The following is a 23,665-nucleotide window of genomic DNA, read 5'->3' as shown; positions in this document are numbered from 1 at the left end:
AACAGGAAAACAATGTTTGAATGAAAATGAAGTGTTAATGTCTCAGCTGTAATTTAGAATTTTTAGAACTATTTTTGCAGAATCCCAGAATGGTTTGGGACAAAAGGGACCTTAAAGTTCATCCAGTTCCAGCACCCAGCCATGGGCAGAGACACTTCCACCGTCCCAGGCTGCTCCAAGCCCTGTCCAGCCTGGCCTTGGACACTTCCAGGGATGGAGCAACCACAGCTTCTCTGGGAAACCTGTGCCAGACCTCACCACCCTCACAGGGAACAACTTCCTCCTAAGCAAAGAATTTTAAGTGATGCATTTAAGTTTTGAGTAAAAGCAAAGTTTATACATTTAAAATGCTAGACTGATTCCCCCCTTTAAAATTTGCATTGAGCTTTTAGGGGCAAGCAAAAATAATCTGAAATTTTATCTTCCAGTTAGCCTGGAGAAATCCGTGGTCCTCCAGACTAATCCATGATTCCCATGGATTAGTCTCAAACTGGCTCTTCCATTTCATGAGCAATGTGTCTCACTGCTGGGTGGCTGAGGACAGCACTGGAATCAGTGCCCAGAAGATTCCTGATTCCAAGAGATGGAGCAGCAGTCACTGGCGCACCAGATGGAGATGCAGCTTCGATTTGTTGGTCTACAAAGAAGGATTTTTTGGATGGACTTCAGCAGAACCAGCCTTGATTTCCACCAGCTTTTCCCTCCAAGCATCTGGGAAAGGGAATGTGGCTCTAAGCCACAGGAGAGGAACCAACACTCGAGGGTTTGAATCATCTCATTGTGGACAGCTGAGACCTGCAGGCTCCTGTCTGGGAATTTTGTGGTGGGAGCAATGACCTGTCCTCATGTTTCTCAAATCTGACCCAAAAATTGGGTTTTAATTTTAAAATTACTATTAATTTATTTAAAATTACTATTAATTTATTTAAAATTAAAATTACTATTAATTTATTTAAAATTAAAATTACTATTAATTTATTTAAAATTAAAAACTTTTGATTTTAAATAAAATTCAGCAAAAATCAGACCTATTTCTATGTATTTTTTCCTCCCTCACCTGATATATTTGAAGTGCCTGGACCCACTTTTCACTCAGTGGCTAACATAAAACATAACTTTTTTTTTTTTGCTTGCTTTCCCATAGGTTTTTGTCCAAACACACCATATGTGCTCCAACCTTATTTTCCTCCCATCTCTCCTGGACTGCCAGGTGGAGCTGATGGGATTGAGTGGATACAAAAACCTGCCAGGAAAAAACCTGGCACACCTGTAACCCTGGAACACACCATCCTGGTGCTTCCCCAACGCAGTGAGAGACCGGAGGCAGAAATCAATACAGACAGAGGTTTTATAATTAAAAAATTGTGCATTTTGACAAACAGCTGGCAGTTACACACGTCCCTCTTCCCCCTCAATGCAGAAAATACATGTCTGGAACCCAGACGTCTGCTTTCCTAATGCCACGTGTAATGACCCACTGAGACTGTGCTTGAATTAACCCCTGCTTTTGGCCACCAGACAAGAGCCCAAAGGCAGGCCCACCCTGTGCTCCACTCCATTTGACCCTGGAAAGAACCAATCCCCTTTTCCAAGGCATTATTTTCATGGAAAAACCATCATTTCTATCTTCTGATTGAAAACACCTCTGAAAATCAACATGTGGGACACAAAACTGATTTATTTTTATGAAAAAAGTAAACAAAGAAGAATTTTAATGAGGTGTGGGATTTTTTTTCTTCCAAGATGTCCATGGGGAAGTAAGGCTGTTCCTAGTAAACTGAACGGCACCGTGGCTGGTTGTCTTGTCCAGAGGCCAAGTGACAATCTGGTCACAACCCAAAATAAACTTTCCTCACCTGGGGAGCACGAGATTCAGCACCCAGGTGTGGTGCTGACGGTATAGATAAAGCTCTGGTGCCTAAAATTCCTCCTTCCTTAGCAGAAAGAAAAGACACTCAGGGAACTTTGGGGTGGATGGGGAGGCATCACCCAGGGGTTGTGGGCACGGAGGACTGATCTCAGCTCAGAGCCCCCAGCCCCACAGGTCTGTGAACCCCTTCATTCGTCCCTACTGTGCAGACCTGTGGAGGCACACGAATTGTTTCTCTTCTCTGCACCAATCTGGAACTCCCTGTGGAGCCCCAGGTGTGGAAGCCTCCTTGCATCCTCCCAGGCACGTCGGAGTCTGGCCGGATCGCGGTTCCCGTCGCGTTTCGGAACAAAGGCATGAGCCCAGCCTGGAGCCTCCCGGGAGAGGCGTCCTGCGGGCTTGGATGCACACACACAGCGACTGACACACACACACACAGAGCTCACAGACAGCTACAGGCACATCGACACAGCCACAGCTTCCAGAGCAGTGGGGTTGCTCCTCCTGCTCCTGCCCAGGCCTTGGGCTGGCGCTGCGGGCACAGCCAGGTCTGCTCAGCCAAGAGCTGCTCCTGCTCGGGCACGTGGGGAGGAGCAGAGTTGGGCTGAGATCCCAGAATGGGTTGGGTTGGACAAGACCATAAAGATCACCTGATTCCAACCCTCCTGCCATGGGTATGGGCACCATGAGCAGGATTGTTCCACTCTGACAGGGTCAGGAGCGGGGTGGGCACAGGAGGGAAAGCCTGAAGGCATCCACGCTTGATCTTTAGTGTCTTGGGTGCCAGGTGTCCCAGAATTGCCATGGCAAGACCTCTGAAGTCCCTTTCTGGGCAGCACTAGAGGTCTCTGCCCCCCGTGCCAAGTACAGGCAGCTGTGTGCACTGAAAGGCAAGAATCCATCTCACAGCTTCCATCTCACATTCTGCTGGGCAGGGAGGGAACCCCCCTGTGTTGCTGCACTTCCAAAGCTCATCACAGCAATTTCTCCCTTTAATTTTAAGTTCCATTTTGAGTCTGTTATCCAAAAGTCCCCTTTCTCCTCTTGAAGTCCCTCTCTCTGATGGATGTGTGTTGCTACAGAGGATCCAGGGTTTGCTGGTGCTGCTGTTGAGGGGTGTCAGCCTGGGATTTCTCTGACAGGAAACGTCTTGGGTACAACATTTCCTTGTTTGCAGGGTGAACCACAGGGTGTCTTGTGGCTGACAACAGGATCCAACAGGATCAGAAACGTGTATTGCTCTGGGTATGACTTCCAGGGCACACAGGAGGCTTCTGGTCAGCTGGAATCTCTGAATGTGCCCATGGTGAGTCCAGAATCTATACCACAGGCAAAACAAAGCTGTAGTGCCCTGGACTCTATGGAGCAATCCAACAAACACATCTTCTCACCACTTCTTGGGGCTGGTACCATTTAACCCACAGTCCTTTGCTTGATGGGAGGGCTCCTTCCCACTGAAAATCAACTTCCCACTGAAACAGCCCCATGGATCCCACGCTTGGAACAGCAGAGGCTGCAGGCTGGTGCCCAAGGGGACATCCATGGAGGAAAGCAATGTTACTCCAGCCTGGGGAGGAAGGGAAGGGGAAGGGAAGAGAGATTTTGCTTTGTGGCTGATTTTTGATCCCTTCTTTGATTTTTGAGCACAACCACCCACACTGAGCGGCGTCCTGTGGGAGGAAGAGGAGGAGAAGGGACTTGGCACAGGAGCCGAGTGTGTGTGTTGGGTCTGGATGCTCTCCACGCTTCTTCCACGCAGGTCCTGCCTTCCCCATGAGCATCCCCAGGCCATTCCAGTGCCAATCTCCACTCTGCCACCAAGACCAGCTGCAGCTTCCCAGGGAAGCTCTCTCCTCATTGGCCTCTCCTCACCCAGCCACGAGGCAGAGAGAGCCCTCTCCCTCTTCCTCCCCCATCCTTCCCTCTCCTTCCTCCCCGTTCAGCACAGCGAGAACCGGCGGGAGTTGATGTTCATCTTGGTGACCCCGATGAGCTTGAGGGGCGTGGAGAGGCTGAAGGAGCTGACGAGGGGGAAGTCACAGAAGAGGTCGGCGAGCTCGTCCCTCTCCTCCAGCTCGAAGGTGGCATCGTTGAGCATGCGCTGGTGCAGGTGGCACGTCTGCTCGATCTTCAGCTTGTTGATGTCGCTGCGCAGCCGCATCAGCTGCCTGGCCAGCTGCTGGTCCTGCAGGCGCATTTCTGCCTGGAAAGGGGAGGGAAGAGGGGTTTTAGTGGTGAATTTGCTGCCTCGCTGCTCGAGGCTCGTCCCAGATTGCAGGGCAATGTTGGAATATTACCAATATAGCTGAATGGGACATGCTTGAGTTGTCTGGCCCTTGCTGCTGAACCGAATAGTGGCACTGTGGTGTTTTCACCCCAGAGACACTTTTGGCTGGCTGGGTGCTGCAGCTGGGCGCTGGAGGCAAGTCCAGGCATGCTGGAGCTCTGGCGGGATGGAGCTTCCTCCCTTAAGAGGGGCTGCTCCTCAGGTTTTCCCCTGTTGGAGAAGCTTTAAGGCCATGGTGAAGGAAAGGAGTCAGTTCTGATGGAGGGTTTTGATCCAGAGCTTTATTCTGGCCCACAGGTCTCTGAATCCAGCAACTCCTCCAACAGAACTCCCTGAACTGCGTGGTTGCTGCTCCTTTTAACCCCGGGGAGAGGGGCAGGGAAGGGGTGGGGAGCCACCAACCAGGTACAGGAGAGGAGGTCTCAAGGGACAAAGGACACCTGGATGGCCCAGTGTCCCCCCAGGGATAGAGGGAATCTCCTTTGAATCTGCCAATCACTGGACACCCTTCTGGAATGCCAGGACTGACAGACAGTGCTGGGCAGGGGCCAGGGAGGGGAAAGGAGAGGTGACTGACACACCTGGGAGGGAATTATCAGGGGAGGGAGCCGGGGTTCTGAGGTAAACCTTGAAATCACAAGGCAACAAGGCAAGATGTGTTCTATTTACCATCTGCATGGCAGTTATCTTCTGTTAAGTGGGCAGTTTTCCTTATCTCTTCCACAATCACTCCTCCCTGGGGGGGAGGAGGAACATCTGCTGATAAGAGGCTATTGAATGTCACTGCATGACTGATAAGAACTACAGCATCCCACTGGGAGATGCTCTGGGCAGAGGGAGGAGCCAAGCATTGCTACCCGGATATAATCTAGAGATTCTGGAACACCAGCACGGCTTCTCTGCTGGATTTCCCAGAGGAACAGCAGCTGCCTCTTCTTCCACTGGATCTACGGAGGAAGACGGCACCTTTCTACAGGATCTCTGCTCCAGCAGAACCACACCTGACACTCCAGGAGGACTTCAGCTACAATTCCAATTGGACTGCTACCAGCACCCTGACCAACAGGGTGTCAGGGTGTGTTCTGGCTGTGTCAGTGTTGTTTTGGTTTACTGCATTATTTATTTTATCTTTTTATTTTCTTCCCTTTTAAGGAACTGTTATTCCTACTCCCATATTTTTTGCATGAGAGCCCCTTAATTTAAAATTTATAGCAAGTTAGAGGGGTGGGGAGGGTTCACATTCTCCATTTCAGGGGAGGCTCCTGCCTTCCTTAGCAAACATCTGTCTTTCCAAACTGAGACAAGGCTGCACTGGATTGTGGGGAATGGAAGGATGCTGAGGTGCTTGAATGTGTCCAGAGAAGGGTGACAAGGCTGGTGAAGGGTCTGGAGCAGAAAGCCCAGTAAGGAGAGGCTGGGGGAGCTGGGGAGGCTCAGCCTGGAACAAAGGAGACTCAGGGGAAACCTCCTCACTCTGCGCAACTCCCTGACAGGAGGTGCAGCCAGGTGGGGGTCAGGTTCTGCTCCCAGGGAACCAGCGACAGGATTAGGGGACACAGCCTTAAGCTGCTCCAAAAGAAGTTTAGGCTGGACAGTAGGAAAAAGTCCTCCATAGGAAGAGTGATTGGGCATGGAATGGGCTGCCTAGGGAGGTGATAGAGTCACCATCCCTGGAGGTGTTTAAAAAAAGTGTGTCGTGGTCTGGTTGAAAAGGTGGTGTTAGGTCATAGGTTGGACTCAATCTCAAAGCTCTTTTCCAGCCTAGCTGATTCTGTGAACTCATCTAGAGGTGCTCAGTCTGTGAGGGAGACAGGGATCTTCCAAGCCAGCAATGCATCCCAAAAATATACCAGCTCAGGATGGGGAATTTTTAACAATTGAGAAATTCTGTGCCTGCTCTCATTTTCAGGAGCATGAGGAAAGTGGAATTAAAGCCATGCCAAGGCTGTTGGCTTGGGTATCTGTCAGGCTTCAGAGCCTCCATCTCAACATTAAACAAAGCCCAAATTAATTTTGCTCATAAGGCAGCAGCCACAGGGAGACAGAGCAATTAGAGGTGGAAAGGACCAATTAAAAGAACACCAAATAACCAAATAACTGATCCCCAAATACTCAGTCTGGGTTTCCAGCCTGCATAAATCAGAGTTGGCCCGTGACAGAGCCCACCTCCCCTGTGGCTTGTTTTATCTCGGTGATTTGAAGTGGCTCTCAGGATGGGATCTCCATAGTTTCCCACAGAACAGAGAACCACAACCTCCAAGCTAATGATCTAAGTGTTTTGGAGGTATTTTTTTCTCCCCTGGAACCTGGCTTGGGAAGGTGGAAGATTCAGAAGTAATGAAAGGAAAGAGGTCATTTATTAAAAAAAAAAAATCTAGCTCATAATTAAGAAAATTCATTGCCACAGGATGCTGTGGGTAGTAAAGGAAGGAGGGAACACTTGGTGTGGGAATCAGCCTGGCAAACAGGAGAAGGCAGGGCTGGAAAAGCAAATCAAGACAATTCCCACTTCCCACCCCACTTCCCTCCTCACAGAAAAGCAACAAAACCACAAAAGCTACAAAGAAAAGAAGGTGGGAAAGAAGCTGAACAGGCTCACTAGAAGGGGCTGGAACAGGATGAGCTCCAAGATCCCTTCCAATTCAGCCAGTTCCAGGACTCTGTGACTCTGTGTTTTGGGATAAATTTCCCTTTCCTGGATTTTAGCAGCATGGATGTGATCAGACCATGTCAGTTTCCCTCCAGGCCTGGAAATGAGCTGCTCAGTTTGTGGGTACAGATGCAGCTCTGGAGAAAGGGAGTCAATTATTCCTGGCCTGGTGGCTTGTGCATGAAGATGCAGAAGGGAAGGCAGGAAGCTGAGTTCCCCTTGAGAGACCCCACAGAGACCCTGATATTCCTACATGAGCCCTTTCCATGACCCCTTTCCAAGGGCTGCCGCAAGGATGGTGTGCACCAGAGCAGCCTCGGGGTTGTTTTAACTTGTGCCATAATCCCTCCTCCTCCAGGCAAGCAGAGAATCCCAGAATGGTTTGGGTTGGAAGAGACCTTAAAGCTCATCCAGTCCTGCCCCCTGCCATGGGCAGGGACACCTTCCACTATCCCAGGCTGCTCCAAGCCCCATCCAACCTGGCCTTGGGCACTTCCAGGGATGGGAACCTGTGCCAGGGCCTCACCACTCTCACAGGGAAGAATTCTTTTCTAATATCTAAATCCCTTCAAACCCAAACCATTCTATGATCTCTGACACTAGATAGGTATCCTGGAGGACCTTGCCTGATGCTCTGAGATAGCAATAAGACTCCAGCTTGGCTGTCTGGAGAGGATTAAGTCACCTTTGTACCAATCTCTGAGTGAATCTCTCTTTCTCTCTCTCAGGAAATCTCCTTCAAATTGTTGGCAGGGTTGTGGTCATTTACCTTTATCAAAAAAACCCCACTATTTCCTCTCAGACCTCATAGCCTGTGCTCCCAGCAGAGCAATGCCACTTGGCAGTTTTTATTCTTCCACCTGAGTTACAATAAAAAAAACCCAAACCTATTCTGTTGATATTTTGCCCTGTCTCACAACAAATGCTGACATTTTATCAGGAGATGATCACAGGTGTTATTGAAGTGACCCTGGGTCATTCTTTCTTCTTGGTGTATCAAGTTACCTAAGAAATGCCAACAAAGGCTTTCATTGAATATTTGAAAGAATGTGGGATTAAAAAAGCCTCTGCTGCCAAGAAAAAAAAAAAAAAAAAAGAAACCCAACAACATTTAAAAGAGAATTATAAGGGCATTGTGTAGAGAGCTGTGAGTTATAGGTGCTTTTTTTCTTTTGCAAACCAGCTTTACAATTTTTGACTGGTTCTTGTTTTCCCTCTTTTTAGGAATCTGTTTGATTTCACACAAACTGGAAGGCAAAGCCCTCTAGAACATAAAGATAAAGAACAAAGCCTGGCAGTGGTTGGCTGAAACCATGTGGATGTGGCACTTGGGGACATGGTTTAGTGGCACCCTTGGCAGTGCTGGGTTAAGAGCTGGACTCAATGCTCTTTGAGGGCTTTTCCTCAAGAATTCCATGTTTCTATGAGAGGATGGTGTGCAGAAGGAGGAGATGGAAATGGGATAAGGGCTGTCACTGCCTGTGCTCCTTGGAAGGCTGCCTTGTCTTCCCAAGGGCTTGGGAGCTCCTTGCCTGGTGACAGGTCCTGTGGAGGCAGCTGGGCAGAGGGTGGAGCACCAAAGTCGAGCTGCTCTGCAGGGCATGAACTCTCCCTCCCCACGCTCACCCCTGGGGCTTGGCTTGAGTTGCAAACCCCTGTCCTGCATCCATGGAGTTGTGCCATAAAACACTGCTCTGTTCAACCCCTCCCACAATATTTAGAGGAATTTCAGCCAGAACCCAGAAATCCTCATTCTCCTTCCCTTTCCCAGAGGCTCTGCCCAAATACTAAATCCATTCCCGCCTTCCCATGCTGAGGACCAAACAATCACTGGAAAGGATGAGCCTTTTCCTTTAAAAGCAGAAAAGTTGTCAGGCCAGCAGAGCTCCACAAAGCTGCCTGGCAATGAATAATGGGATTACAGGGGCCACACCACGGGGAGCTGTGGGGTTTTTGGTTTGCAAAGTTCACCCACGAGGTAACTCCACACTCCAGTTTATCCATGTGAGGCAGCAGCAGATCCCACACACGGATGCAACATCCTGGAGAAACCCGTGGGGAGCATCCAGCAGAAGCCAGGCTTTGGATTTCCTTTGATCCTCTCATGGCCAGGGCAGGAAGAGCCTTAGGTGTGTCTTGCTCACGAAAACCAACATTTTAACACTTTCTGCCTCTCTCTGCACACCCAGCCCCAGCTGTTTCTCACCAGCATGGCTGGGGAATGTGGTTGGAATGGACAGGATGCCAGGTTGAACTTCCCAGGGTGGAAGGGGGAGCCAAACTCAGGTCCTTCCTGGCAGAGAAGTAACTGCTGGATTTAAATGCAAAGCTGGACCACCAGATCTTATGAACTTAGGGAGGATTTTCTGCTTGGATTGAGCCTCAGAATCTCCCAGGGATCTTTAACAGAGGTGAGGGAGAGAAAGCTCTGGGTGTATTCGTTCCTCATTTCCAGTCTAGGTGGCTCATCCTAAATAGCTAAAAGCAATCCCCTTCAATTTTGCCTTTCACCAGACAGGCAGACCAATAATTTTCCCATTTCCAGCAGTCCATCTTTTCTCTGCATTGCTTTTGGGGGATTTTCAGCAGGCAGCACCTTGAGGCATGGAGATGAGGAGCTCTTTGAGATTTCCCTCTCTCCCCAAAAGAGAAGAATCCCATGGATGAAGTCCCAGCCTGGTCCACAAAGCTCAGGGGGATGGTCTGTGGAGAGGCAGCTGCCCCCACAGGGCCAGCCTTTTTTATTTCCAAAAGATCAAAAGAAAATGAAATGTGAATTGGCACTTGGCACTTTCCTGAGTGCAAGCACAAAGAAGCACAGGCCACTTGTCAGATCCTTGCCAAACCCTTCAGACAAGTCCACATTGTCTGTGTTTTAATTTGGGGCTTCTTCAGAGGTGCCCAGATGCCACCCTGGCTAATTTTAGGTGCTCACACTCTTGTGGTGCAGCCCACAGCCCCAGATGAGTTATCCCAGCTCCTTCTGGAATGCCTGGGAGTTCTCTATCACACCCAGGAGAGCTGTCTTTGCCAGCTGGACCATGTTGTGGGTGCAAATCTCACTCTTCCTCAGCGTTGTTTAGGCTGTGTTGGCTCCCTCTCTCCCCAAAGCAGTGGCTGCACCCAAACTGACCCTTTGGGATGGTTCTGTTCCATAATAAATCTTAAACTCTTCCCTAGTTTCAGCAATTTAACAGTAGAGGTCACAGAGTCACAGAATGATTTGGGTTGGAAAGGCCCTTAAAACTCATCCTGTTCCACCCCCTGCCATGGGCAGGGACATCTCCCACTATTCCAGGTTGCTCCAAGCCCTGTCTAACCTGGCCTTGGACACTTCCAGGGCTGGGGACTCCAGAGCTTCTCTGGGCAACCTGTGCCAGGGCCTCCCCACCTCATAATGAGGAAATTTGGTGCTGCATTGTTGTTTAAACTTACTCAAGCACTTGTTCAGCCAACATGAGTATCCCAAATGGAAATAAAATGCTTAATATTCAATTTTTTAAAATCTGAACAACAGGACAGAGGTGTTTTATGATTTCCCAGACATTTGTGTTCCTTTTCAGGTCTTTCCTGCATTCTGGCTCACACCCCTCAGATTTCAATGCCAAACTGGTGAATTGGAGATAGAGAACTCATTTTTCCTAGAAGGACAAAGTTAGAACTGTTCTAAGATGCCCCTGTTCATAGGGTTGTACTTTAGCCATACTTAGGAGAGAGAAGACTTTGAATACTTAATTTCATAACTCGTAAAACCTGGCAAATTTCAAAAGCAAAGAGCAAAGTGTGACCCCTCCAGCCCTCGAGTCTGTCACCCTCCCTGGGCTGGTGATGGTTTTGCTCTCAGCACAGATGAGGAGCTGCCACACTTGACAGTGCAAAGGCAAACACAAGGGCAGAGAAGAGGCAGGAGGAGCTGGGGAGGGAAATGCTCCAGCCCCAGGGCAGCTCAGCACATGCTGAGAGCTGCAATTTGCTCCTACACCTCCACAGAGCCTCTCAGCACAAAAAACAAGAGCAGTTTGCATGTCTGAATAAATCAGCTTCCCGGGGCCAGGTTCCCAGCAGGGCCCAGCTGATGTGGCTGGCTGAGGCTCCCTGGGTTTGTGTCAGTCCTACAAACCTGGGCTTGGCACAGGGCACGGGAGGTGACAGGCCCAGAAAAGCAGATTTTGGGGTTTGTTGTTGCTGGAATGGCTCTTGAGGTATTAAAAGATCTTTTGTCTCAGCTTTGCGCTCGAAGAAGTCAGGATTTTTCAGCTCTGGTTTTTAAGGTTGTTTATTTTCTCTGATCTGTCACATTTTCTTTTGGACTTGGGGAGGTCTGTCTGGCAGGTCAGGTTGAGGCACACTGACTGCCCTTGGGGCAGTGTTATCTTTTTATGCTAAAAAACTACATATACTTTATTTACAATAATTTTTTAATACCAATTACTTAAGTTAGACTGTTTGTCTTAATCTTAAACTAATTTAAAAGTGTTACTATTACAGCAGAAGATGGAGGACAAGAAGAAGAAGAAAGACAGGACACGCTTAGATTCTTTTAGTTTGCTTTTTGAAGTTCCATTCTAAAAACTTTAAAATTTTACTTTTTCCCTTTGTGATAAATTCACTATCATTTCATTCAAATTTTTGTGGCTTGTAACTTTTCCCATTAAGTTGGTAATTGTTTCTATGGGTTAAAATCGGTGTTTTTGACTCCGTGCCAAGGTTTCTGAGCCCCCTGCCAGGGTTTTGAGTCTTTTAGGGCAGTCAGAGGAATGTCTTGAGCTCTGACAGCAGATGGACAATAAAACCTTGGGTTTTGTCTTTTGCTTCACCTCTCAACATGAGCAGCCTGGACCTGGCTGAGGTCAAAGCAGAGCAGACTCTGAAGACACAGAGGAAAATTCCTTGCAGTGTCAGATGATGGCGTTTGTGTGGATTGGGACTGAAAAGAGATAGGGTGAGAGGAAATGGCCTCAAGTTGCGCCAAGAGAGGTTTAAGATGGATATAAAAAAAAAATTCTTCAGCAAAAGGATTGTCCAGCCCTGGCACAGCTGCCCAGGGTGCTGGAAGAATCCCCATCCCTGGAGGGATTTGAAAGCTGTGTGGATGTGGCTTGGGGACACGGTTTAGTGCTGGCCTTGGCAGTGCTGGGGGTTGGTTGGACTCGATGTTCTTAAAGGGCTTTCCCAACCTAAACCCTTCTATGAAAGTACCAAATTTACTCTCCTGCCTCTGCTGCTTTTGGCTGGGATAGAGTTAAATCCAAACTGGGTGGTCCTGTACCAGTTGCCTGATGGGAGCAGTCCCCAGCATGTGCAAACTCCTGAAGCTCCAAGTGCTTGGCAGGAGCTCCCTGGGACAAGCCAGAACCATTCCAGGGTGATGCTGTTGACACAACCCAGCCTGAACACGCTGGGAGCTGTGCTGAGGCTTGGGGCTGGTGGAGCTGCACGCTCTGCATTTCACTCCCTAAGGACAGGCCTGCTGCACTTCTTTCCTGCATGGAAAGAATCTCTACATTCACCAGGTTTTGCCTCTTTGTTGGATAGGTGAATCCTCCAGACCCTAAATAACCACATTGTGGGATCACAGAATCATGGGAGGGTTTGGGTGGGAAGGGACATTAAAGCTCATCTTGTTCCACCCTGCCCCTGGCAGGGACACCTTCCACTATCCCAGCTTGCTCCAAACCCCACCCAGCCTGGCCTTGGACACTTCCAGGGATCCAGGGGCAGCCACAACTTCTCTGGGTGCCCTCCCCACCCTCACAGGGAAGAATTCCTTCCCAATATCCCATCTAACCCTGACCTCTGGCAGCAGGAAGCCATTGCCCTTTGTCATTGCCCCTTCAGGTCCTTATCCAAAGTCCCTCTCCATCTTTCTTGTAGCTCCTTTAGGGACTGGAAAGCCACAATCAGCTCATCCCAAAGCCTTCTCCAGGCTGAACAACCCCAGCTCTCTCAGCCTTTCCTCACAGCACAGCTGCTCCATCCCTCTGCTTATCCTGGTGCCTCCTCTGGACTCTCTCCAGCAGCTCCAGATCCTTCCTGTGCTGGGTCCCAGGGCTGGGGCAACTCTGCAGGTGGGGTCTCACCTGAGAGGGGCAGAGAGGCAGAATTCCCCCTCCCCTGCTGCCCACACTGTGGGATCAGCCCAGGATCTGGTTGGTTTCTGGGCTTCATCTGGCTGTGGAGCCTTCCTGATGGCTCTGCTACCACCACATGAGGAAAAATCTTGTCTGTGTTGGGATGTTGGGAAACTTGTTCCTTTCTTTGACAAGATACTGCATTTCACCCTTGAAATGTAATGTGAAATGCACCTTTTGGTTCCAGCACCATGTGATGGGATGGCCTGGCTGTGCTCCCTCTGCCTGCTGGCAGCTCTTATCCACACTCGTGCCTCCAGCTCAGCTATTTCACCCTGTGGTCAGTCAAAAAATTGCTCTCTCTTTTGGGGAAATTGTTCTAAATTACCAGTCACGTCCAGACCCAGCAAAGACTGGTATAATTAAGTGGCTGGGAAATGGAAAGTGAGGAACAATTAGGGTTTGCTTGGCCTTTTCTCATCTTTAATTTGAACTTTCAGTTTTTGACAGATGGTGGTTTAGATACCACACCCCAGTCTAAGGGGTAGAATCAGACTCTGAGACAATTTGTACTTCCATCATGGGCAGAGATTGAAAGAAACCCCCAAATCTTTTAAAATCCAGGGTTCTGAGAAGGAAAATCTGCTTCTCACTCTCTTTGATCATGTTGAGATTCAGGATTTCCATCAAGTGTGAATTTAAGATTACACCCAGATTCAGGTCACAGATCTGGAGCCGAGGCTGTCCAGAGCACTGAGGGGTTGTAGGGGATCATCCCAAAGCTGTTCCTAATAGTCCTGAATTCCTGAAATCATGGTCCTGAGAAACCAAGTCACCAAAGTGCAAAATCCAGAACCACCTCTGTAAATAAATCCTCAGGGGACCAGAGGAGTTGGGTGAATGCAGCAACAGAAAGTTGACAAATCAACATTATCTGAAGCAAAAGTCACAAAAAAGCCTTTAAAACTGTTATTCATCCTTGTCAGAAGCTTTCCTCAAAGATTTCAGTGCTTCTCAAAAACAAAGTGTCTGCACAGGAACATTTTCACAAGTGTTGGCCACAAGTGATGTCCCAGCCCCTGCTGCAAATATTCCTGCTGGGACTCACAGGCAAAATTCCAACTGGGCAACAGAAACAAAGCCACGTGTCATGAGTCACTTCCAGTGATTTGGGCCAGATAATAAAGAATTTTCATGCCAGTGAGGAGAAGGGAAGTGTGGCTTTGGAGTCTGATTGGTTCTACTCCTGTGAAGAGCACCTGAGCTCAATCTCCAGCTCTGACTTCAGCTGCCCTGACAGGGACATACCCATCCTATCAACCTCCAGAGAATCACAGAATACCCTAAAAGGGAAGGGACCCACAAGGATCATCAAGTCCAACTCCTGGCCCTGCACAGGACAACCCCAAAATCACTGGATATGCCTGAGAGTGTTTTCCAAACATTTCTCGAGCTCTGTCAGGATGGGTGCACCCCCCTGGGAATTATCCCCAGGCTGTGCTGACTCCCGAGCTCAGCTGGGAGCTGGGTCAGGCCCAGGTTAAATTTGTGCCAAAACCCATGATAGCAAAGTGACAGAGGAAAGGTGAATTCCAGCCCTGGCTCTCTGGATTTTCCTAGCACAGGTTCTTAAAAAAGACAAAGGATTTTTGTCCCCTCCTTCTCTGTGAAATATCCAGCACATCAAAACCAGAAATAAACAGATGTGGGAGACAGGGCCCAGGGCTGGGATGGGGGGATGACAGAAATGTGGACTGGGTTTGAATCAAGAAAAAAGCAACAGAGAATGGGCCTGGAAGAGCCAGGTGTGGGAAACAAAATGAGTGATGGAAAAATGCAACCAATGATGGAAAACACAATGACTGATTGTTGCTGTTCCACCTGGGGCTGAAGGCAGGCAGCAACAAGGAGTTTCCCCACTCTTTCATTTTTATCCCTCTTGAAAATTGGTGCTAGCAGGGACAGGGACAGGCAATCACTTACCAGCTCCTTCCTGAGCCACGTCAAAGCTTCGTCGATGCTCTCAAAGCCACCTATCCTCCCTGAGGTGACAGTCCCCTTGTCCTGGGCAGGGCTCCCATTGAGGTGCAGCTGCACCTTCCTCATGGGGACAGTCTCCCCTGGGGTCTTTTTGGCCTTGGTGGCCTCGTCCTCCCTGTCTCCCTCGGGCTGGGGGCTCTTCCAAGCCTGCTCCTCCAGCTTTGCCTTCCATTCCAAGTAGGAAGGGCGCCTGGTCTCCAGTCTCAGCTTCTCTGTCAATGCCTTGAGGGTCCTCAGGTGATCATCTGGAGGAGGAACCCCCCCAGAGCCGGCATCCATGCTGTCCAGAGCCTCTTCTATTTGGATTTGGGGCACAGACATCCTCTCTGAGAGTCCAAAGGCATAGAGGTGGGCTGGAAAGGACCAGGGATGGAGGTGAGAACCCTCAAGGTTTGACCAGGGTATCACGAGGTGCTCAGCACAGCTCCCTGAGGACAGCTGAGGTGTGGGCCCCTCCTCAAGCACCAAACCAGCCTTGAATGAACACCTAGAAGAATAAGAAGAAAAAAAAAAAGAATTGGTTTTGAGAAGGAAAAGGGAGTGAGGAAAGAGAGACAGCAGGGGAGTGAGGGTTTTGGGAGAGGCTGAGTGCCAAGGTGCTGCAGGGGAGGGTGACCTCACCTCAGTTATCTGAGTGCTCTGGGGCAGGAACAGACAGGCTCTGGCTTTTAGCAAAGCTCTGGTTACCTACACCTCCAATCTTAACTCAAGGGGCCACAGAAGGGTGGCCAAGGAGGCCAGGACACATTCCCAGACCCCAAAGTCCTCTGGAGACAGCAGTGGCTGCTGCTGGATGTTGAGCTGTCTGGTTTTGCTGATTTTCTGCCTGACAACCCCACATTTCCCCATCCCCGCAAATCAGGTCCAGATGAAATAGGACAACCTGAAAGAGGGGAAGTTTGGATTAAATATTAGGGAGAAATTCCTCCCTGTGAGGGTGGGGAGGCCCTGGCTGAGGGTGCCCAGAGAAGCTGTGGCTGCCCCTGAATCCCTGAAAGTGTCCAAGGTCAGGCTGGACAGGGCTTGGAGCAACCTGGGATGGTGGAAGGTATCCCTGCCCATGGCAGGGGGTGGAATCTTTAAGGTTCTTCCAACACAAACCATTCTGGAAACCCAAACTTCTTCCAAGAGTTTGAGTCAAAAGGAGAACTGGAAAAAGAGATTTATTCTTCCCCACACCACACTCCCCTCCAGTTTAAGATCTGGGTTTAGTTCCAGGTTTGCCAAAGCTGCAGCCTGAGGATTGAGTTCCCTCCTGGCCCACTGGCTCCAGTCAGGAATGTGGTCCCAGCCAGGTGAGGAACTACCTGGGGTGCTGGCATGGCTGGGGCTCAGACACCCAGGGAGGCTTGGACTGGTGGTTTCCATCACTGGCCACATCCAGTTTGTCCAGTGGGAATGGTCCCTTGTAAACACCCTTAGGAGCAGCAGCACAGAGAAGCCAGGATCTCCCTCCCCACTTCTGCTGTCAGCACTCATGGAAGCTGTGCCCACAGCCCTGGGACCTGGAGGGGCAGAGAACTCCTCAAGAGTTAAGCTCAGGCAGCTTTTGTATTTATTTGCCAGCAGGATCAGGTAAGAGACATTCTCAAGGTCGTGTGCTCATCTGTAGCTGAGCTAGGAATAGATCCAGAGCTCTCTTCTGAACGTCAGGCACAAAACAAAATACTTCTCTGCCTGCCTGGTGAGGTGCCTGGAAAACCAGGCAGGATGTGTGCAGCTTCCTAGAGCCACTCAGCCATTCTTCTCCCTGCCATTCCCACAAAGGCATGTGCAGCTCTGAAATCCAGACCATAATTACGCCTCTCCAGCCTTTTCAGTAGGAAGATTCAATTCAAAATAAACACAGAGTGAGAGCAAGACTTCTCCCAACAATTGTGTGGGGGCACACGAGCTGAAGGAGGAGTTGAGAGCGTACACACAGACAGTGTGGGGGTGGAGGATTAGTCATGTTGTGGTCTCCTTCCTGCTCCTATTTATGTTAACGAGAGTTTTACGGGGAGAGGGAGCACGCACAGACACTCTGGCAGGTTGAAGCCGACTCTCGTGCCTGGAACAGCAACAATTTTCCTTCTTCTGTCGAAAAAGAGAGGGGAGAGCAGCAGGCTGCCCTGGTGGAAGGGTGCTCTGCAGGGCTCTGGGCATGTCGATGAATTTACCTTTCCTTCTGCTCCAGCCTCCCCAAATCAATAAAGGAAAACAAGTAATGACTCTAAAGACCTCGTTTCTGAGCCTTTTTTCTCTGTCCTATGAGAGCTCTGTGGAGACTGCTGAGGGTGGCCCAAACCCAGCAGCCCCAGAGCCTGCTGCAGTTCCACACTGGGCTGCTGGATCTGCTAATCCCCAGCAAAGATCATATTTTTATCATTTTCTGAATGCCACAGCTACAAAACAGAGCCCCCCACAAACTCTTTTGTCCTGTTTTTCAGCGTGTATGAAATCCTCAGGGTGGCAATGGGCCCTGGTATTTGAGCCCTGGGCACAGCTCAGTTAGCATTTAGAGCACTGGACCATGAAAACAGAACAGCAGCTTGGACCATCCCCTTTGTCCCAACCCTGCTGACATCTCCCCCTCCCTGTCACCACAACTGCCAGCAGCTTTGGAGGAGATTTGGTTTTTCTACCCCAAAAGCAGCATCAATTCAGGCCATCCATCACTTTCTCTCTGGTGTAACATGAAACATCTCATTGCCTCTGCAGGGACACCCCCTAAACTGGCAGCATTCCCCAGCCTGTCCAAACTCCAAAGTGACAGAAGAGAGCCACCTCTAATTTCCTATCAATATCTTGGACTTAGATCAAAGACCTGCTGTAGAGAAAGAGATCTGAAAGTTGTTAAGTGTGAGAAAATGTAACACAAACCCTTTGGTGCCTGAGAGCTACCAAATTCCCAGGAACAAACCTGCCTCTGGCTCAAATCCACATCCTCCCAGTCTCCTGCCCTAGGCTTGACTCCCCATGTGCTGGCCACTGTGAGGGGATTTAAGTGATTAATCCTTGATTTGTCTCATTATCACACCTGCCACAGGGAGTTTGTGCCACTGCTAATTAGGGGTAACGGGTTCAGCCCCAAAACAGGGAGAGGGATGGCTCACACCTCACTCAGGACCTCTGGTCAGGGGTTCCCCCCTTCCCTTAGGTGAATCCTGAAAGCACAGAACACAACGGGTCACTGAGACAACCACAAAAAAACCTTTTAATTTCTTTCTGGTGTTAGGTTTCCACTGGAGAAGTCAACTGACCTACCCCAAGGGATCAGCAGAAGCACCTGCCTGGGATGGAGAAATAATAGGAATGTTTGAACTGGGAGTTCAACAATTAGCCAAGGAGGAGGTGGGGGGAGCAAATTATTCTTCTTCCTTCTCTGTTCCTGGTGGATTGTGGGTTCTTGTAACACCATTTCTTATTGCAGAGGAGCAGCAGGGGCTGCAGGAGTGTGGGGCAGAGGAATTCTGTTCCTCTGGGGGCTGGAAAGGCAAAAAAAGCCTTGATAGGAGACAAAACCTCAGCTGACAGAAGCCCTTTTGCCACACACACACCACAGATGACACTTGTGGCATGGAGCAAACAGGGCAGAGGCAATGCTTCAGGCAGTGAATGACCTTCAAAAAGGACCTCAGCCCCTCTGTGCCTCAGTTTCCCTCTCGCTGAGAAGTCAGTCCATGCAACTGGCCTCCAGGGAAAAAGCTCTGGGGATTGTCAGAGATGTACAGAATTCAGAATTCACCTCTAGTGTCCCCAGATCTCACCTGGGTGCTCGTGCTCCTACTCCAGTGGGTGCAGGCACACCCCCCTATCCATGGAGTTTGGGATGTGGTTCCCCTGATCATTTGCTCTGGAGGTTTGCACAGGGGTCACCCAGATACCCCCTGGTCCTACAGAGGAAACCCCTGGAGTAAATCCAACCTGCCAGCATCACCATCCAGCTCTGCAGCTCCCAGCAGCAGAGGAGGACCCTGAGCCTGGAATGTGGGGTGAAGGAACACCGAGGTGGAGTGGGAGGTGGGGGACAGTGCCTGGTGTGCAGGAAGAGCTGTGTTTGCCTCCCTCCATGCACGGCAATGACACAGGGCTGGGGTGGGGGTGACTGACCCCCCTGGAGGTCTCTGACCCCCCCGGGTGTCTGCTGCAGGTTGGGAGAGGGGCAGAGAGCAGGAGATGCCTGTGAGAAGGGGTTGCCATAGCAATGGAGTAAGGGAGGACTCTGGCTGAGGTTGGATGGATGTTCCAGAGCACCCTCAGGGCAGCAGAGACTCAGAGGCCTCAGGAATGGGGTGAGGGAAGGAGAGACCCATCAGGATCAGCACTGCAGCTCCCTGGAGCTGGTGGCTCCCTTTCAGGGGGGTTGCACATCACTCATTCCTTTCCCCGTGCCAAACTGAGCTCTGTCAGGAGAGGAGCTGCTGTGCTGTGTGGATTTGGTGAGCTGGGGGTCCCTCACTCTGCCAGAGCTCCCCCATCCTGCTGGCTCTGCCCAAGGATCCTGCAGAGGTGGAGAACAAATCCCTGGGCACCCCACTGACCCTGAGGAGAGCTGGTTTGCCTGGATTTTATTATTCAGTGTTTACCCACCCAATCCTTTTCTGTAGCAGCTGAAATCCTCCCATGCAGAAAACCAGCCTGGTCCCAAAGTGACCTTCACCTTCCCTCCCTTCAAAAGGACAAAATCCCAGCATCAGGAAGAGCTCTCTGATCCCGAGGAGCCAGGACATGCTCCAGGGCTGGAATTGGTGCTGTCAGGATCAGATGCTCTCTGCCTGCTCAGGATGGTTGGGACAGGATGGAAAGGGCTCTGCCCATGCTGGAGGAGTCATGGCAGAGCCCTCAGTGACCCTGAACACGGTGCCCAAGGAGACCTTCTGGCCATGCTCCTGTATGTGAGCTTGTTCTTTTCTCCATAGAAAAATGACAGCACTGATGAGACCAAAATGGGCATTACAAGCATAGATGTGGACATGGCATTCACAGAAAAATGGGGAGAAGGGAAAGAGGGGCTTTCCATTCACATATGACCTGGAGCAAGATGAGGGTTTGCTCCAGCACATCCTTCTGCCCAAATGTTCTCCAGAAAGAGCCCTGAACACTGCAAGGGAGGAGGGGAGGGCAGTGGGGGCTGCAGAAAATCCATCAGGGGAGTGGAGGGAGGCAGAGATGGCTGCTCCAGCCCTGGCAGGGTCCAAGGCCAGGTTGGACCGGGCTTGGAGCAACCTGGGATAGAGGAAGGTGTCGCTGTCCATGGCAGGGAGTGGATGAGCTTTATGGAAGGGACCTCCCTTCTAGCCCAAACCATGTTGTGATTCTGTGAGATTAGAGGGGACCAGTTTGCACTCCCTGCCCCAAGGCACTTCTCCCTGGCTGATTTCCAGCGTCACAGGCAGAGTCAGAACCTGTTCCAATAAACACATCTGCACCTTCCTGCCCGACTACACCTCATCCCTCCTGCATCCCCCACACAGCTTCTAGCAGGCTCCTGGTGAGGCAGCAGGGCTGAGGCTGCTGCCTGCTTCAGATGGACCCTTTCAGCTCCATTTTCAGACCAGTAAGGCTCCTCTGGATCAGCAGATTTCCAGGCTTTGTGTGGAAATCCTGCATGAAGAAGTATTTGGCATTCCAGCAAACCAGTCTTCCAGTCAGCTGGAAGTAGCTGCAAAATGGGGAGCTGAACAGGGTCAATGCTTACAACCCACCCAGCCCAAACCAGGTAGGATTCCTCTCAGTAGGAAAAGGATTAAGGAGCAGAAGCAAAGGCAAGCTTTCAGGCTCTTGGTGAAGTCACCATGTCCACCTTGGTGTGTTCTGGGCTCTGTGGAGCTATGGGTTATGGGCAAGGGTTTCATCTCCACTCACTGCCCCAGGCTGCCTGCAGGTTTTGGAGCTAATCTCAGAGGTGGCACAGCCAGCCTGTCCCCAGAGATGCCCCCAAAGGACCTGTGGCTTGGCACAGCTGGTTTTTCCCCCTTTTTCCCCACTGCCACCCCAGGCATGGCCACGTCTCAGCAAGGAGAGGAGAGGACCTCTGTGCCCTTGTGCCCAGGCTAATGAAAAGGGCTGGGATTCCTTGGGAATGAGCCAGGGCAGGCTGAGAAATGCTCTCTTCCCAGGAGACTAGCAGGGGGAGCTGTTTTTTCCCCAGATGCAGCATGCAAGGGTGTGTTTTCAGAAAGAAGAAAAAACCAATCTAACCTTTTTGTTTTGTTTTGTTGAGCTCCAATCTGCCCAGCACCGAGCTCAGCCCCTGCAGGGACAACACCAGGGCCAGCTCCCACTGGAGACCCCCAGGCTCCAAGTTAACACGATCAGGGGAGTGGGGTCAGCCCCTTGGTGACCCCTTAATCCCCTTTACATGCCCCCTGTCCCATCCAATTATCCAAACCATGATCCTCCAACCCCTGTCCTCAGACCTGTCTTCTCCCAGTGCTGAGCTGCACTGTGGCATTTAATACCATTTAAGATCAGCTGGTTGCAAACAGACCCTCCTCTCCCTCCCCCCAGAAGGGCTACACTGCTCTGAGGCTGGTTATTTTTATTTTTTTTTTCTCTTTTTCCCTGCAGTGTCTCTGCTACATTTTGCAAACACCTAATGGCTGCGGGGCTGTTGCAAGCCCAGAGCCCGGCAGAAGCCGGATTCCTCCCGTTCTGGTGGATTTTTGTGGTGTACAGACTCCCCCATGAAGGATGGGGGGAATTTAATGGACATTTCAAAGCAGGGAAGAGCTGGGATGCAAAAACACAGCAGCAGCTCCCGTGTGCTGAAATGATGGCTGGCACGGAGCAAACCCACGGCAGCCAAAACAGGCTCGTTCCCGCTGGAAAGAGGGGAGTTCCTCGGATACAGGGGACGAGCAGACAAAGCCAGAGGAATCAGCTCCTCGCTGGAAGCCAGGAACTTGCTTTCCATCCATTCCCACCTCCCACCCCACCTCCGCTGAGGTCTCCGATGTAGGAAAGCTCCGGAGGGTGCAGGATTGTGGAATAACGGGGGGAGCATCGCAGGGAGACAGGGAGGGCTGCCCTTAGAGAGGTGCCTGTGGTGGGAGAGGTGCCAGCCCTGTGGCTGTGGGATGGGGATGCTGCCCCTGTGTGCAGCACCCCGGGGCTTTCGGGCACAAACACTCGCGCTGGGAGGGATGCGGGCTGGCGCTATTATTTGAACAATTAGCCCCAAGCTGTTATAAAGGGCTCTGAAGAAGTTCTGGCTGGTTTTTTTGTTTTGTTTTGTTTTTTTTTTTTTTCCCCTCCTCGGTGTAAACCTGAGCTGCGAGGGCCAGACCCGAGCAGGTGGAAACCTGCTCTGCTCAGCGCACGGTGCCTGATTCAAAACCCCGAGGAAGCTACGCCCTGCGAGGCCACCACGCTCATCCCACCATGTCTGCACTGCACAGCCCCACCAAGCTTTCCAGGTTTGGGAAGGTTTCCAGGGCTCCCGCACATCTCAGGCTGGGGGCAGAGGGAGCAACAGGTGATTGTCCCGAAACCCGGGCAGCGTCTCCCCTGTCACACCTCGCCCAGTGCGGAAATATCCTCCTGGAGCGGGTGAGGAGCCCCACGCTGCTCCCAGCTGAGAGCAAAATCCACAAACATCATGGGAAAGGAGGATTCAGACATTCCCAATCAATGGGGAGCCATCTCCAGGCAATGTCGGCGGGGCAGGGGATTGCGGCAGGGGGGACACTTCGCAAACCCCACAGCAGAACCGGCTCGCCAGACCCCGGAGCTGAGCTGCTGCTCCGTGGGGTCCCCATCACCCCTCTCTGCGGCTCCTGGGGTCCCCTCCAGCCCCGGGCAGCTCTCCGACAGCTCCCGTGCTGGGTGTCCCCAGGCTGGCTCTGTCCCCCCAAGCCACCACCAGCACCAAACTTACCGGGGCTGGAGTCAGATCGGGGATTATTGCACGGACATCTTGGCTCCCTCCTTGCACCTCGGGTCCCCAACTTGGTGTTTGCAGAGCGGTGTCACCAGTGCCTCCCGGAGTCTGTCTCATTCTCCTCCTCTGTGTCTCGCTTCAGCAATCCGTGCCTGTGGTGGCTGGTTTGTTGTTTTTTTTTTTTTTTTTTTTTTTTCATTTAGGGGACTCTTTTTTTTTTTTTTTTTTTTTCCCAGCGGTTGCGTCAGGGCTGTTGCCTGGAGACAGGCGAGCTATTCCAGTTTGAGCTTTTCAGTGCCGATTTCCTCTCTCTCTTTCATTCATACCACCAAGCCCTGAACCTACCTCCCACCAAGCAATAACCCTGGAGAGACCTGGAAGGGAGGAGCTGCACAGCCCGGGTCCTAAACATCCTCCGGCACCCAGCAGAGGGAGGAACATCAGCGATGCTTTCGGCGTGGCGAGCAGGGATGGAGCGCTCCAGAGGAGGGCAGGTACCCTCGAGTTTTGCAGGGGATGCCCGGGGAGCTGCTGTGCTCCCGGAGGAATCTGTGGCTCTTCCCGACACCAACCTGCTGGTGTCCTGATGCTGATGGTGTTTCTTACCATGGATATCCGTCCTCCCCCCACCCAAGGAGTTTGGGGTTCTCTGGCATTCGGGAGAGCTTTGGGATGACGTTTTCCAGGTGCCACTGCGTGTGCCGAGGGGAATTTTGCAAGGATGCATCAGCATCTCTGGGAAGGCCCAGGGTGGTGCGTCCCTGGCTGGTACCATCCCTCTCCGGGCAGAAACCAGCTTAGGAACCAGCCTGTGCCTGAATTTTGTATTGGGGAAGCTCCTGTTGCTTCCACAGCTGCCCCAGACGGGTGGAAACCATTTTAG

General features: G+C 51.0%; 1 protein-coding gene across 1 annotated transcript; it reads right to left on the bottom strand.

Moving 5' to 3' along the window:
* Window positions 1-1,330: 1,330 nt before the first annotated feature.
* On the bottom strand, window positions 1,331-23,665 carry FAM167A (family with sequence similarity 167 member A). The gene is made up of 3 exons (XM_009096155.4): window positions 22,780-23,665; window positions 14,862-15,405; window positions 1,331-4,073 (listed from the first exon to the last, which is right to left on the bottom strand). The coding sequence occupies exons 2-3, from the start codon at window positions 15,237-15,239 to the stop codon at window positions 3,810-3,812; spliced, it is 642 nt and encodes a 213-aa protein (XP_009094403.1). The 5' UTR covers window positions 15,240-15,405; window positions 22,780-23,665; the 3' UTR covers window positions 1,331-3,809.

The sequence above is a fragment of the Serinus canaria genome, chromosome 3, assembly GCF_022539315.1.
Source record: "Serinus canaria isolate serCan28SL12 chromosome 3, serCan2020, whole genome shotgun sequence".
Lineage (NCBI taxonomy): Eukaryota > Metazoa > Chordata > Aves > Passeriformes > Fringillidae > Serinus > Serinus canaria.
This window is presented reverse-complemented; position numbering and strand designations above follow the sequence as displayed.

Bases quoted from the DNA above. Each gene is read 5' to 3' on its own strand.
- FAM167A (XM_009096155.4), bottom strand. From the start codon at position 15,239: ATGTCTGTGCCCCAAATCCAAATAGAAGAGGCTCTGGACAGCATGGAT. The intron at 4,074-14,861 runs GTAAGTGATTGC...TCCCCTTTCCAG, and splicing joins CGTGGCTCAGGAAGGAGCTG to GCAGAAATGCGCCTGCAGGA.